Source organism: Barbatula barbatula (assembly GCF_947034865.1).
Source record: "Barbatula barbatula genome assembly, chromosome: 16".
Lineage (NCBI taxonomy): Eukaryota > Metazoa > Chordata > Actinopteri > Cypriniformes > Nemacheilidae > Barbatula > Barbatula barbatula.
In genome coordinates, this window is record NC_136779.1 from 21,986,470 (window position 1) to 21,998,817 (window position 12,348).

Sequence of the window (12,348 nt, forward strand, 5' to 3'; positions counted from 1 at the left end):
GAAAGTGTCCTGCTTTCCCAAAGGTATTTGACTTCGGAGCTGAACCATCTATTTCCTGCACGGTGCTTCAGCTCACCTTTCATGTTGAGTTAAGAGTGCACGGGCTCTCAGCGAGCCGATAAAAACGCCTGTCGGACACCATCAGTTAGTGCAGGTGAAAGCAGCGACACTTCCAGAATCTTCTTCAGCCTCTCCAGATACTGATCTCCTCAGATTTCACGCTTCTAGTTAAGAAATCTAAAGTTATTTTAGTAGCTGCATGGGAACGTCGGATGTTGACAGACTGCTTGATTAGAAGGGAGATATTATTGCCTTTATGCCTTGGGCTGATGCTTTCTTCAAAGCCATTTACAGCGCATTCAGTCTTTCTTTTTTATCAGCCTAAACGATTTCTATGTTGCTCCCCCAAAAACAGTTCATCACAATACATGACGATTGTTAAAATGCCATTCACAGAATAGTTTTCTGCTCATACAGTTCTCTGGATCAGCAGGGGCTCACTGTCGAAAATGAACCAGGCAAGGTTCCTTGGTAACGTGATAAAAATCATTTTCAATCATACCGCCAACTCCATGTGAAGTTCTAATGCTGTTCTCTTTCAGCTCACTTTATATTCAGAAAATGTCCGCTTTTCTCTTAACAGGAACGCGAGTGAAATGATTGGACTCCAGAAAGCACACAAGCCAGAGGAACACAGAAGAGTGCAGACGTGTTGCGCAGAGACGACATACCATAGAGGTGACGGTGGAAGTTAATGGACACAGAACAGAACGACAGCTGATGAGAGAAGATGATCATCATCCATCCACAGACTGAAGAGATTCACAGCTTCTGCTGGTCAGATGAGCATGGACAGACTGAGCTGTAAAAAGTTGCATTTCTTTTCTCTACAATGAATTTTTTCCAGCATTGACTGCACTGAATTTATTTAAAAATAAATGCGCTTAAAAGGTTGTTCATGTTGTTGTATACCACTACATATGTCACCATACAATGGCCAATTATATACAGTATGCTACTGTTTATGATAGTACACTCTTTAAAAAAAGGTTATTCGATGCCAAAGAAGAACCTTTTGGATCCATAAAGAACCTTTACAAAATGATAAAAAAGTAAAATGGTTCTTTGACGAACCCTTGAACCAAAAATGCTTCTTCTATGGCATCTTTATTTTTAAGAGTGTAGTTGCCACTGCACAAAAAATAAGCATGAATTAATAAGACATTGAGCACTTGCCACTTACACTGTTTCACAATTAAAAATCTAAATAAACGTTCTGATTGGACAACATTAATCACGGGAGGTCTCTGTTGAGAACAAGTTTTTGGTCATTTTCTCTTCTTGCAACACATTTCTGTTCCTCTCATCAGCTCTTCTGGATGAAGGAGTGTAATGGTTCGAGTGGGCACGTGTCCTGGTGGAGGGTTTGCTATCATTGAGGAACAAATGAATTTTTCGAGGGGCGTCAGGGAATTGAACAGCCACATTTCACCTGTCTATGATGTAAAACTTCAAAAGTCAAGCAATCTGACAATGTTTCGCTATAAAGGGGTAAAACGGCATCAGTGCGAGGATGAACATTTCTGACCTCAATTCCACAGTCGAGTCATGCAAAACATCCAAGACATCTACACAGCCTTATATCGGCTATAGCTTTCGTGGGTAAGAAAAATGAGAGTCATTTGTATTATATACAGTACGTGTTTGAATCATTTGTTCAAAAATGAGAAAAAACTGCTGTCACTTATGAAATTGAAGATTATATCACATTTTAAGGGATATTTATAGAGAAATACAAATACATCTACACTCTAAAAATAATGTGCACCTCAGTCACCCCAAAGAACCTCTAAAGAACCTCTAAAGAACCTCTGAAGAACCTCTAAAGAACCTCTAAAGAACCTCTGAAGAACCTCTGAAGAACCTCGATATGGTGCTTTATAGCACTAAAAAACGGTTCCCCTATGATCACGAGCCAAGAACCATTGGTTATATTGGTTATAAATGTTACACATTGTATATTTTTCCAGGTCTTACTGCATCAACGCTGATTTGTATCAGCCATTTCTCACAGCCCAGTCAATTCCAGATGGATCAAATCCCATTCTTGGCTTGTTTCATATCCCAGTATTCGTTCAACAGATGCTTTTATCCAAAGCGACTCACAAATGAGTAACACGATGAGCCATTTGTCATGCAAGCGGCTGGAACCGCAGCACACAATGCTAAGATACAGAACGCCCTCAGAATTACTACACATTACTGGAGTAAAATGATTTATGAATGCCATTTCAAGCAAAAGACCCGACAATGCTCAATATTTCAGTCGAACATCATTTTCCTGAGAGTTTCCCTAAAAAAAATAAGTCGACTTCTCAATACATCAAGCAGATCTGAGGCTAATAGAAATGCTGATTTAGACGTGTATACCCCGTGGCCATCATTTCAGGCTTACAAAAGAGCTTTTATCACGTAAGACTGCTGATGCTGGAGGCTCAGCGCTGACATCTAACTGTGACCTTTGACCTCCAGAGCTTAACACAACCCTCAGAACCCTCCGAAAGACTATGTTTAGCCCCCAAAAATATTTACACTTGATTTGACGTTTTCTGCCGTTCACCAACGCTCTCTTAATAAACTCATTCATCTACATTATGTTTAGTTTCACTTCACAAACTCATTTCTTGTGGTCATTAAAACACACGTGGGTAACATTCCCTCGGGTTTATGGTCTAAACACCTTAATGATAATGAAAACCTGATCAGAAACTGAACGTGCTGTAGACTTTTTCCAACATGCATTGACAAAACCTACGTCTGCAAAACAATCAGGATCTGCAATTCCACCATAAAGAAAGCAAACTCGATGAGAATGCAACGGTTAAACATTAAAGCACATGGGCACATGAACGTTTCTGCTGAATGATGGCGCCGGTGGCATTTCACTTGTGCTTTGATGATCATTTCACCACATTACACATGCAAATTGCTTATTTTTTTTAAAGTCTCATCTGTGGATTTTGTGTGTGATTCAATAAGCTCTGAATGTCATAACTAGTTTTCAACAAAACTAATTGTTAAATGCATTCATTCAATTTCATTCTAACTGTTTGCACTTCTCAAAAACTGTACCAGAATCACAGCGCTGTGACACGGGTACGTTTTCTACTGGCTTGCTTTTAAAGATTAAAGTGAAAACAGTTCTTCTTGCCTCTCCCATAGACATCAGTCAGTGTATTTTACAAACTCAAAATGTATTTTGTGCTCGATGTCTGAAGCCTAAATGAAACATTATCTGGTTAAAAGCACTGCACAGTTGTGATATGAGACAGGATTGAGTCTGACTCAGTGCCAGTCAAAGCGCTGAATGTTCTAATCACACCGGGGTGATCGTACGCTGCAGAGACCAGCCTAGAATGATCACAGCGGGATATTATTATTTGCGTAAAAGGGTTAAAATGACGAAAAGTGAATTTAAGACATTAGGGACAGGCGGGAACCCTGCAGTGACGGAAATCCGTCGTAGCGACAGAAAACTTTAATCCATGTTACACAAGAGCGCATTCAATAACCTGTTTTGCAAATTCATGAGAAATGGCAAATATAAACAACAACCGATCTTACTGATTATTTGAAAACTAGGCATGAAAGTCCTAAACTGGGACCAATTCAAAGAGATTGTATTGACAGCAGCAGAGGCGCTCGGGCAAACATGAGCAGCTTACAGAGAACATTGTTGATCTGTCATGAAATATAGATGTTTCTCAAGAGCAGAAGTGCGAGGTACGTGCCAGTCAGAATACAAACATCTATATGAGAAGACGACGTCAGTACTCACGGGATGGGTGAGCTCCAGTATACTGGCATGGTAAGTGAGAGGTCTGCAGTCGCGGGTGTTGTCCACCAGACTGCAGGGCAGGAACATTGGACCCATGTCATCTCCATCCAACACATCAACTGTCAGCGTGGTGGTGGCGGTGAGCCGGTTGGCTGGATTCGGCGCTCTGTCCTGTTGCGAAAGACAAACACAAGTGATTGCATGTGTTAATCCCATTGAAATTGCCACATACCTCATGATTCCATGGGTTTTTACATGGTTACATAATGTGCTTTTGCAAATGCTTATGCAAATTTCATGTGACTTTAAAGGCTTTGTGAGTTGCGATCGTTTTTACTTCTGTATTTTGACGCATTCCCGAGTGAAATGGAATTTTGAATGAGATAAATAGCTTTTCTCTTTCCGTATGATTTGATTGGATGCGGTTTCGTTTAGAAATGGAACTGGTAGCAGACCGATAGTTAAAGGGGAGGAGTTAACGGATGCTCCGCCCAAGCCGTCTAACATACGTCATTTAAGATGGAGAGTCATTACAGGATGGATGTGTTTTTTCAGATTTTAACCGAAACACAGTTTGAAAAGGAATAAGTGGATGAAATATTTAGAATAAACGCTTCAATATTTCATGAAAAAATAGGAATTGTACATTTTTACATCTTTAATGAAAAGGAAAAGTCCCTTCATTTCGGTACACGACGACTCCTTTAATTCTCAATGGATCACATGGATAATAAGTGCTGTCTGACATTTCATCTTATATTCTCACTTGGTGTCTTTCCGCCAAACAATGCTACAAACCATGATAAAATAACACACACACAAATTGTCTGCTCACATAAACACAAAGTCACATCATCATCATCAGCTTTCAAGTATGGGCTGTACAGACTTACGTTGGCCTGAATGATAACCAGGTAGCGTGTGATCTCCTCGTAATTCAGTCTCTCTCTCAGAACCACAGAGCCAGACAGGGTGAGGGGGATGTCGAATGTCCGGTTCGTGGTCTGTGGAGAAGGAAAGGGTCGGTCAGAAGGGCTTCCCTCTCCTCATACACACACACTCACACTCATGAGATATTCATCATCTGTCTGCTTCAGTGAGGAGAGAATGCTGATGGAACAAAACTGATCGACTTTCAAAACCTCATGACCCTGTTTTGTAGGGCAGACGTTTTAAAGAGGACGTGTCCTCACGCTACAATGATATCAGAGCTTATACATCTTGAACGTTGTTTATTGTAACAGTGTTTTCTCTCTTTTGGCTCTATGTATTTTCAATCGTGGTTCACATTTGATGATGAATGACTATTTTCTTAGTGTTTTTCTAAACTCATGATCATTTCATTATGGTCGAATGCACAGAGACACACAGCACAGTCGGTGGGGTGGATTACCTGGTCTTTGGGGTTGTATTGAATGGTGTATTCAATCTGTCCGTTGGGTCCATCATCAATGTCAACAGCCCCGTTATTTCCTGTAAACCCTGAGAAGATGGTGGTTCCAACGGGCGTCAACTGGAAGAGATAAAAACAAGTGTGGAGCGAAACATGAAAGCTCGGTTTAGTGTCTCTAAACGTCCAACAGCGAGACGTTTTTTCATCCTATGAAATGCCATTTCATCATCTGGAGTTTTTGCCTGAAGCGTGTTGACCAGTGTCAAACATCAGTCCTCTGTGAGACGCTCTGATAAAGCACAGAACGCTCTCTTTCTTCTCTCATTCTGGCTGTCATGGCGACGTCCTGCTGTGACGCGGCTCTCAGAAGCGAGAGGGAAGAAGAAGTAATGGCTTCGAACCTGATGAGAGAGCTTGAGGCATCTGGGAACTCAAGTGTTAGTTCCTGTGCTGCCTCTCTGACGAGACATATTTACGAGAAAAAAAGAGAAATACTGTAGCTGACAACAGAAATGAGAGGTACGGAAGTTTAGATGGAGCTGTACAGATGATTGGAGGAAAGCAATCTGATCAAAAGCCCATCACCTTTGACAAATAACAAACAGGCTGCTGTTAAACAAACACTTTTATTCATTAAACAAAAGTTTGGCTTTGCCTACATTTAGGATCTGTTTCGCCTACATTTCTGCTTTAAGAATAGACACCCTGTCTGCCTGATGAAAAGCCATTTAAAACACGTACATGTTTTAGAGAATTTAGATCATATTTGCATCATTAATGACTGATCTTATCCACCTGCAATAATACTTTTTTTGCACCACCCGCAATCCTATTTCCAGTAGAAGAGCTTGCTATTCACTTCACGCGTCCATCAAGTGCTTTTCTCAACTTTATTATTTACTTCATTGTCTCTCTTAAGCTCAACAGCCTCCTGCAGTCCTCGTTGGAGTCGGCAGCGCTGCGCTTGTTGACTGATGGACTGAGCCGTGTTAGTCCCCTTCATCTGCCCGTCAGTCATGCGCTTCACATTTCCCTCGAAATCGATAGTGGGCACTACAGGCTGGCGTTTATGAGGCCACTCGAGGTGAGACGGCTTGCCACTGACGCTTCCGCCTAATGAGGGAACTCTCTTCTGACAGCTCTCTCCGGGGAGGCACTTTCAATTAGCTGAAAGCCACACGCTCTCCATCAACTCAATCCAGTCTGAGAAGATCTCCGGAGACCGAGAGAGGATTCCTGCACACCCGCCCCAACGCTACGTGTTGAACGTGAGGGATGAAATAAAAAAAGAGGACAAATATAGACCGCAGTGCAGAAACGGACAGCGCTTTTAACGGCAGAGGATGATCATACACAAAGACATATGATGGTTTTGGAACCTCTGTCACTTGCTAAATTCATTGTGGTTGTTGGTTTGGTTCATTTGTTTAGGGTCATCACAAAAAAATTATGATTAACTTGGCCAGAATTGTATTATTGACGCAATGCTAGGTAGGTCAGACTACAGTCCCCATCTGCTGTGAAAAACACAATGAAGTCAAATAAGTCATGAAAGGTGACTGGCAGATTGATTCAGCGGGCTACGGCACTTCTGGGGTAATTACACAGCAGTCAAAGACTGAGAACATTAACAGCTAAATGCTTCAGCTCCCAAGCCCACAAGTGCAATTCATTTACTACGAAATCACCCCGACGTGTTTAAAACATCACACTGGCACGATTCAACTGACTGACTTTCCAATTACACTTCCAATTAACAACAAATGCCTGATTTTAACACAGATGTTCCAGATAAGATGAAATACCGTATAATACTGATACTCACGAGAGAATAACTACTCACATGAAAATATTGATATTAAATCTTTCAGGTAATAATGATTTAGTTGTTATTTTGGCATCAACATTGATGTCTATCTGGAGATGTGCGGTTTCAGCTAGAGCAGGGGTCTCCAACCCTGCTCCTGGGGCCGGATTCGTAAAGTGCTTAGACTAGTCTTAGATGTAAGTCATCTAATGTTTTTCTTCAAGACTGGTCGTAACTTCCTTAAATCAGTTACATAAAAAGGTAGATTGGGCTAATTGAAATATGAAAATGCAGTCTTAACTTAGCGGCTAAGTTTATGCAACTGGGCCCTGGAGAGCCACCTTCCTGTAGACACCTGTTTGTAATTAGCAAGCAACCGTGAACATCTGGATTAGATGCCTCAGGTGTGTTAGATTGGGGTTGGAGCTGAAATCTTCAGGACGGTAACTCACCACAAGCAGGGTTTGAGATCCCGGACCTAGAGTGTGTCTGGAGTTGTGCGGTTTTGTCTAGAGTGAAGTTGTCGGGTGTGTGGGTTTGTATAGAGTTGTGCAGTATTTTCTGGAGTTGTGTTGTTTTGGCCTTAGTGTTTTGGGAGTTGTGTGGTTTTGTCTGGAGTGATTCTGGTGTTAAGAGGATTTGTCTGGTGTTCTGTGGTTTGTCTGAAGTGTTTCTGGTATTGTTTGGTTTTGTCTAGAGTTGTGTGGTTTTGTCTGGAGGGTTTCTGGATTTGTGTGGTTTTGTCTGATGTGTTTCTGGTGTTTTGTCTGAAGTGTTCCTGGTGTTGTTTGGTTTTGTCTAGAGTTGTGTGGTTTTGTCTGGAGGGTTTCTGGATTTGTGTGGTTTTGTCTGATGTGTTTCTGGTGTTTTGTCTGAAGTGTTTCTGATGTTGTTTGGTTTTGTCTAGAGTTGTGTGGTTTTGTCTGATGTGTTTCTGGTGTTTTGTCTGAAGTATTTCTGATGTTGTTTTGTTTTGTCTAGAGTTGCGTGGTTCTGTCTGGAGGGTTTCTGGAGTTGTGTGGTTTTGTCTGATGTGTTTCTGGTGTTTTGTCTGAAGTGTTTCTGATGTTGTTTGGTTTTGTCTAGAGTTGCGTGGTTCTGTCTGGAGGGTTTCTGGAGTTTAGTGGTTTTGTCTGATGTGTTTCTGGTGTTTTGTCTGAAGTGTTTCTGATGTTGTTTGGTTTTGTCTAGAGTTGCGTGGTTCTGTCTGGAGGGTTTCTGGAGTTGTGTGGTTTTGTCTAGAGTTGTGTGGTTTTGTCTGATGTGTTTCTGGTGTTTTGTCTGAAGTATTTCTGATGTTGTTTTGTTTTGTCTAGAGTTGCGTGGTTCTTTCTGGAGGGTTTCTGGAGTTGTGTGGTTTTGTCTGATGTGTTTCTGGTGTTTTGTCTGAAGTGTTTCTGATGTTGTTTGGTTTTGTCTAGAGTTGCGTGGTTCTGTCTGGAGGGTTTCTGGAGTTGTGTGGTTTTGTCTGATGTGTTTCTGGTGTTTTGTCTGAAGTGTTTCTGGTGTTGTTTGGTTTTGTCTAGAGTTGTGTGGTTTTGTCTGGAGGCTTACTGGAGTTGTGTGGTTTTGTCTGATGTGTTTCTGGTGTTTTGTTGTTTTGTCTGAAGTGTTTCTGGTGTTGTTTGGTTTTGTCTAGAGTTGTGTGGTTTTGTCTGAGAGTGTTTCTGGTGTTGTTTTGTTTTGTCTAGAGTTGCGTGGTTCTGTCTGGAGGGTTTCTGGAGTTTAGTGGTTTTGTCTGATGTGTTTCTGGTGTTTTGTCTGAGAGTGTTTCTGGTGTTGTTTGGTTTTGTCTAGAGTTGTGTGGTTCTGTCTGGAGGGTTTCTGGATTTGTGTGGTTTTGTCTGATGTGTTTCTGGTGTTTTGTTGTTTTGTCTGAAGTGTTTCTGGTGTTGTTTGGTTTTGTCTAGAGTTGTGTGGTTTTGTCTAAGAGTGTTTCTGGTGTTGTGTGGTTTTGTCTGGAGGGTTTCTGGATTTGTGTGGTTTTGTCTGATGTGTTTCTGGTGCTTTGTTGTTTTGTCTGAAGTGTTTCTGGTGTTGTTTGGTTTTGTCTAGAGTTGTGTGGTTTTGTCTGAGTGTTTCTGGTGTTGTGTGGTTTTGTCTGGAGGGTTTCTGGATTTGTGTGGTTTTGTCTGAAGTGTTTCTGGTGTTGTTTGGTTTTGTCTAGAGTTGTGTGGTTTTGTCTGAGTGTTTCTGGTGTTGTGTGGTTTTGTCTGGAGGGTTTCTGGATTTGTGTGGTTTTGTCTGAAGTGTTTCTGGTGTTGTGTGGTTTTGTCTGGAGGGTTTCTGGATTTGTGTGGTTTTGTCTGAAGTGTTTCTGGTGTTGTGTGGTTTTGTCTGGAGGGTTTCTGGATTTGTGTGGTTTTGTCTGATGTGTTTCTGGTGCTTTGTTGTTTTGTCTGAAGTGTTTCTGGTGTTGTTTGGTTTTGTCTAGAGTTGTGTGGTTTTGTCTGAGTGTTTCTGGTGTTGTGTGGTTTTGTCTGGAGGGTTTCTGGATTTGTGTGGTTTTGTCTGAAGTGTTTCTGGTGTTGTTTGGTTTTGTCTGGAGGGTTTCTGGATTTGTGTGGTTTTGTCTGATGTGTTTCTGGTGCTTTGTTGTTTTGTCTGAAGTGTTTCTGGTGTTGTTTGGTTTTGTCTAGAGTTGTGTGGTTTTGTCTGAGTGTTTCTGGTGTTGTGTGGTTTTGTCTGGAGGGTTTCTGGATTTGTGTGGTTTTGTCTGAAGTGTTTCTGGTGTTGTTTGGTTTTGTCTGGAGGGTTTCTGGATTTGTGTGTTTTTTTTCTGATGTGTTTCTGGTGTTTTGTCTGAAGTGTTTCTGATGTTGTTTGGTTTTGTGTAGAGTTGCGTGGTTCTGTCTGGAGGGTTTCTGGAGTTGTGTGGTTTTGTCTGGAGTGTTTCTGGACTTGTGTGGTTTTGTCTGGAGTGTTTCTGGTGTTGAGTTGTGTGGTTTTGTCTGGAGTGTTTCTGGTGTTTTGTCTAGAGTTGTGTGGTTTTGTCTGGAGTGTTTCTGGACTTGTGTGGTTTTGTCTGGAGTGTTTCTGGTGTTGAGTTGTGTGGTTTTGTCTGGAGTGTTTCTGGTGTTTTGTCTAGAGTTGTGTGGTTTTGTCTGGAGTGTTTCTGGAGTCGTGTGGTTTTGTCTGGAGTGTTTCTGGTGTTGAGTTGTGTGGTTTTGTCTGGAGTGTTTCTGGTGTTGAGTTGTGTGGTTTTGTCTGGAGTTGTGTGGTTTTGTCTGGAGTGTTTCAGGAGTTGTGTGGGTTTATCTGGAGTCTTGTGGGTTACTCTGGAGTTGCCTGGTTTTGTGACAAGTTTGTTTAGAGCTGTGTGGTTTTGTCTGGAGTTGTGTGGTTTTGTGAGGAGTTTGTTGAGGGCTGTGTGGTTTTGTCTGAACCTGTGAGTTTTTTTCTGGGGTTGGGTTTTGTCTAGAAAGTGTCTAAAATGGTGAGATGACCAAATTAATAAAAAAAACTAATGAGTAACTGTATAGAAAATATTGTAGTTGATAGTATTTAAGATCACATTTGCCCTCTCCACCAAACCAGTTAGCGCCTATAAACTTTCCTTAGAATGCACTGCCCTTAAAGAACTTACAGAAAAGCATTGCCTTCAGTGATCTCCAGAAAAAGATCTCAAATAAAGTGTGCAGGAGTCACATCTGCAGAGGAGGAACCTGAAGTGAAACTCACCTCATTAATGGCTACATAGTAGCGCGGCTGCTGAAAGCGAGGGAGGTTGTCGTTCCGGTCCCGCACAACTATCCTCACCTCATGCAGAATCACCGTGCCAACAAGCTCATTAGTACACTGAACCTGCACTACAATGGACTGGATGTAGGAGGGCGGCTGAACGAGAACAAGGAGAGAAAATTAATTTGCATAGTGTGCATTCAGCAGCCAAGCGGGAAATGGCCATTTTGTTACAGCCCATTACAAAAGACCGCATTCTGTGAATAACTGCTTTATTTTTTAATCATAGTGCCCCCCAACCAGTAGCAATAAAGAGATACATAAAAAAACTAATAATTACATCTCGGTCCAGAACTCGGCCCGTGCTGTTGAGATACAGACGCTGTTTGACCGGGTCCAGGATGACCCAGTAGTCGTGGTTGTCTCGTAAGGACAAAGAAATGGTTCGGTCGGGATCTTCTGATCTGCCATTTATCTGCATGTTCTCCACCAGAAGGGTTCCTGTGAAAATGACAAACGAAATGTTCATCTGCTCAGTACCTTCGAGAAACACTTGGCACTACAATGAAACGTTTGATCACAAACCTGTGAGACAAAAAATTGTCCCTAAGATAAGAAGCGTCTCTGAGGACATATAACAGCTTGGTGTGAGGAACTGGTCCCAATGCAGATCTTGTTTTACAGAAAATCTCACTCTTCACTCAGAATCAATTTAAATATTCAGTCTGAGACACCTTTTATGTTACTGTGACATCATTGTGCATGACCAATCATCACTGTCCACTGCATGTCACATGATGGAACGCAGAGCTGCGCATTTCAATGTTTTATTTTTGATGTTTGATGCAAGAGAAACTAGCAAAAGGGGAGATCTCAATTTTCACAGCTCTCTATTTACATTCTATAAAACTGACCATTCTGTACACTCATCACAACAGTTCATCTTTCATTGTTCACCATTAGAAGTCATAGGGGTTTGAAACAACACCAGTGAATGTTAAGTTTTGGATGAACTTCTTTTTCATTTGCAAAAAGCCCAAGTGGCATTTCTCCTAATTTCCTATATTATTATTAACTAAATAAAGATGATTTACTAGTCCCGGCCAGCTTCATTTCAATGAAATAGCACAGAAGCAAATATAATGAGGCACAAGAATAAGACGTTTTGTTCTTTTCTAATGACAACAGATGGAATTAAACAAACGAGATATCATTAAGCAATATAGACCCCCGCTTTTCAGATTTTAGGAAAAAATCCTGTGAGATCTCAACAACATCTCAAACTGTGCCCATTTACCAATCTGCAATCAAACGTCAGAGATTTCAACAGCTCTCTCTAATGTGTCGACAAATGTCTCATTTGCCTGGAAATTTAGAAATTAACATTGAAATGAAATATAATTGAGCTCTCTATTAATCTCCTAAACTGAGAAAGCAATCCTCTGAGCTTCCACTCAAATGAATCACACACACACAGCTCTCAGGCATGGTCAGAACATACATTAATACATGAGGATGAACTCTTTTTAGGAAAAGCTACATAATGAAAAACAGTAACACATAATCTCCTCTTAAAGACACAAATGTGACCATGTCATCCCTGAGAAACAGGAAGTAACAGGAGCTGAC

General features: G+C 41.3%; 1 protein-coding gene across 1 annotated transcript in view; it reads right to left on the reverse strand.

Annotated features, from left to right (window-relative positions):
- Positions 1 to 12,348, reverse strand: part of pcdh15b (protocadherin-related 15b) — a 107,862-nt gene that overhangs the window by 72,436 nt on the left and 23,078 nt on the right. The window contains exons 5-9 of the mRNA XM_079476216.1: positions 11,060 to 11,220; positions 10,720 to 10,875; positions 5,232 to 5,351; positions 4,732 to 4,842; positions 3,839 to 4,009 (exon numbers count right to left, since the gene is read on the reverse strand). Coding sequence (XP_079332342.1) covers positions 3,839 to 4,009; positions 4,732 to 4,842; positions 5,232 to 5,351; positions 10,720 to 10,875; positions 11,060 to 11,220 — 719 coding nt within the window. The remainder of the gene's footprint in view (positions 1 to 3,838; positions 4,010 to 4,731; positions 4,843 to 5,231; positions 5,352 to 10,719; positions 10,876 to 11,059; positions 11,221 to 12,348) is intronic.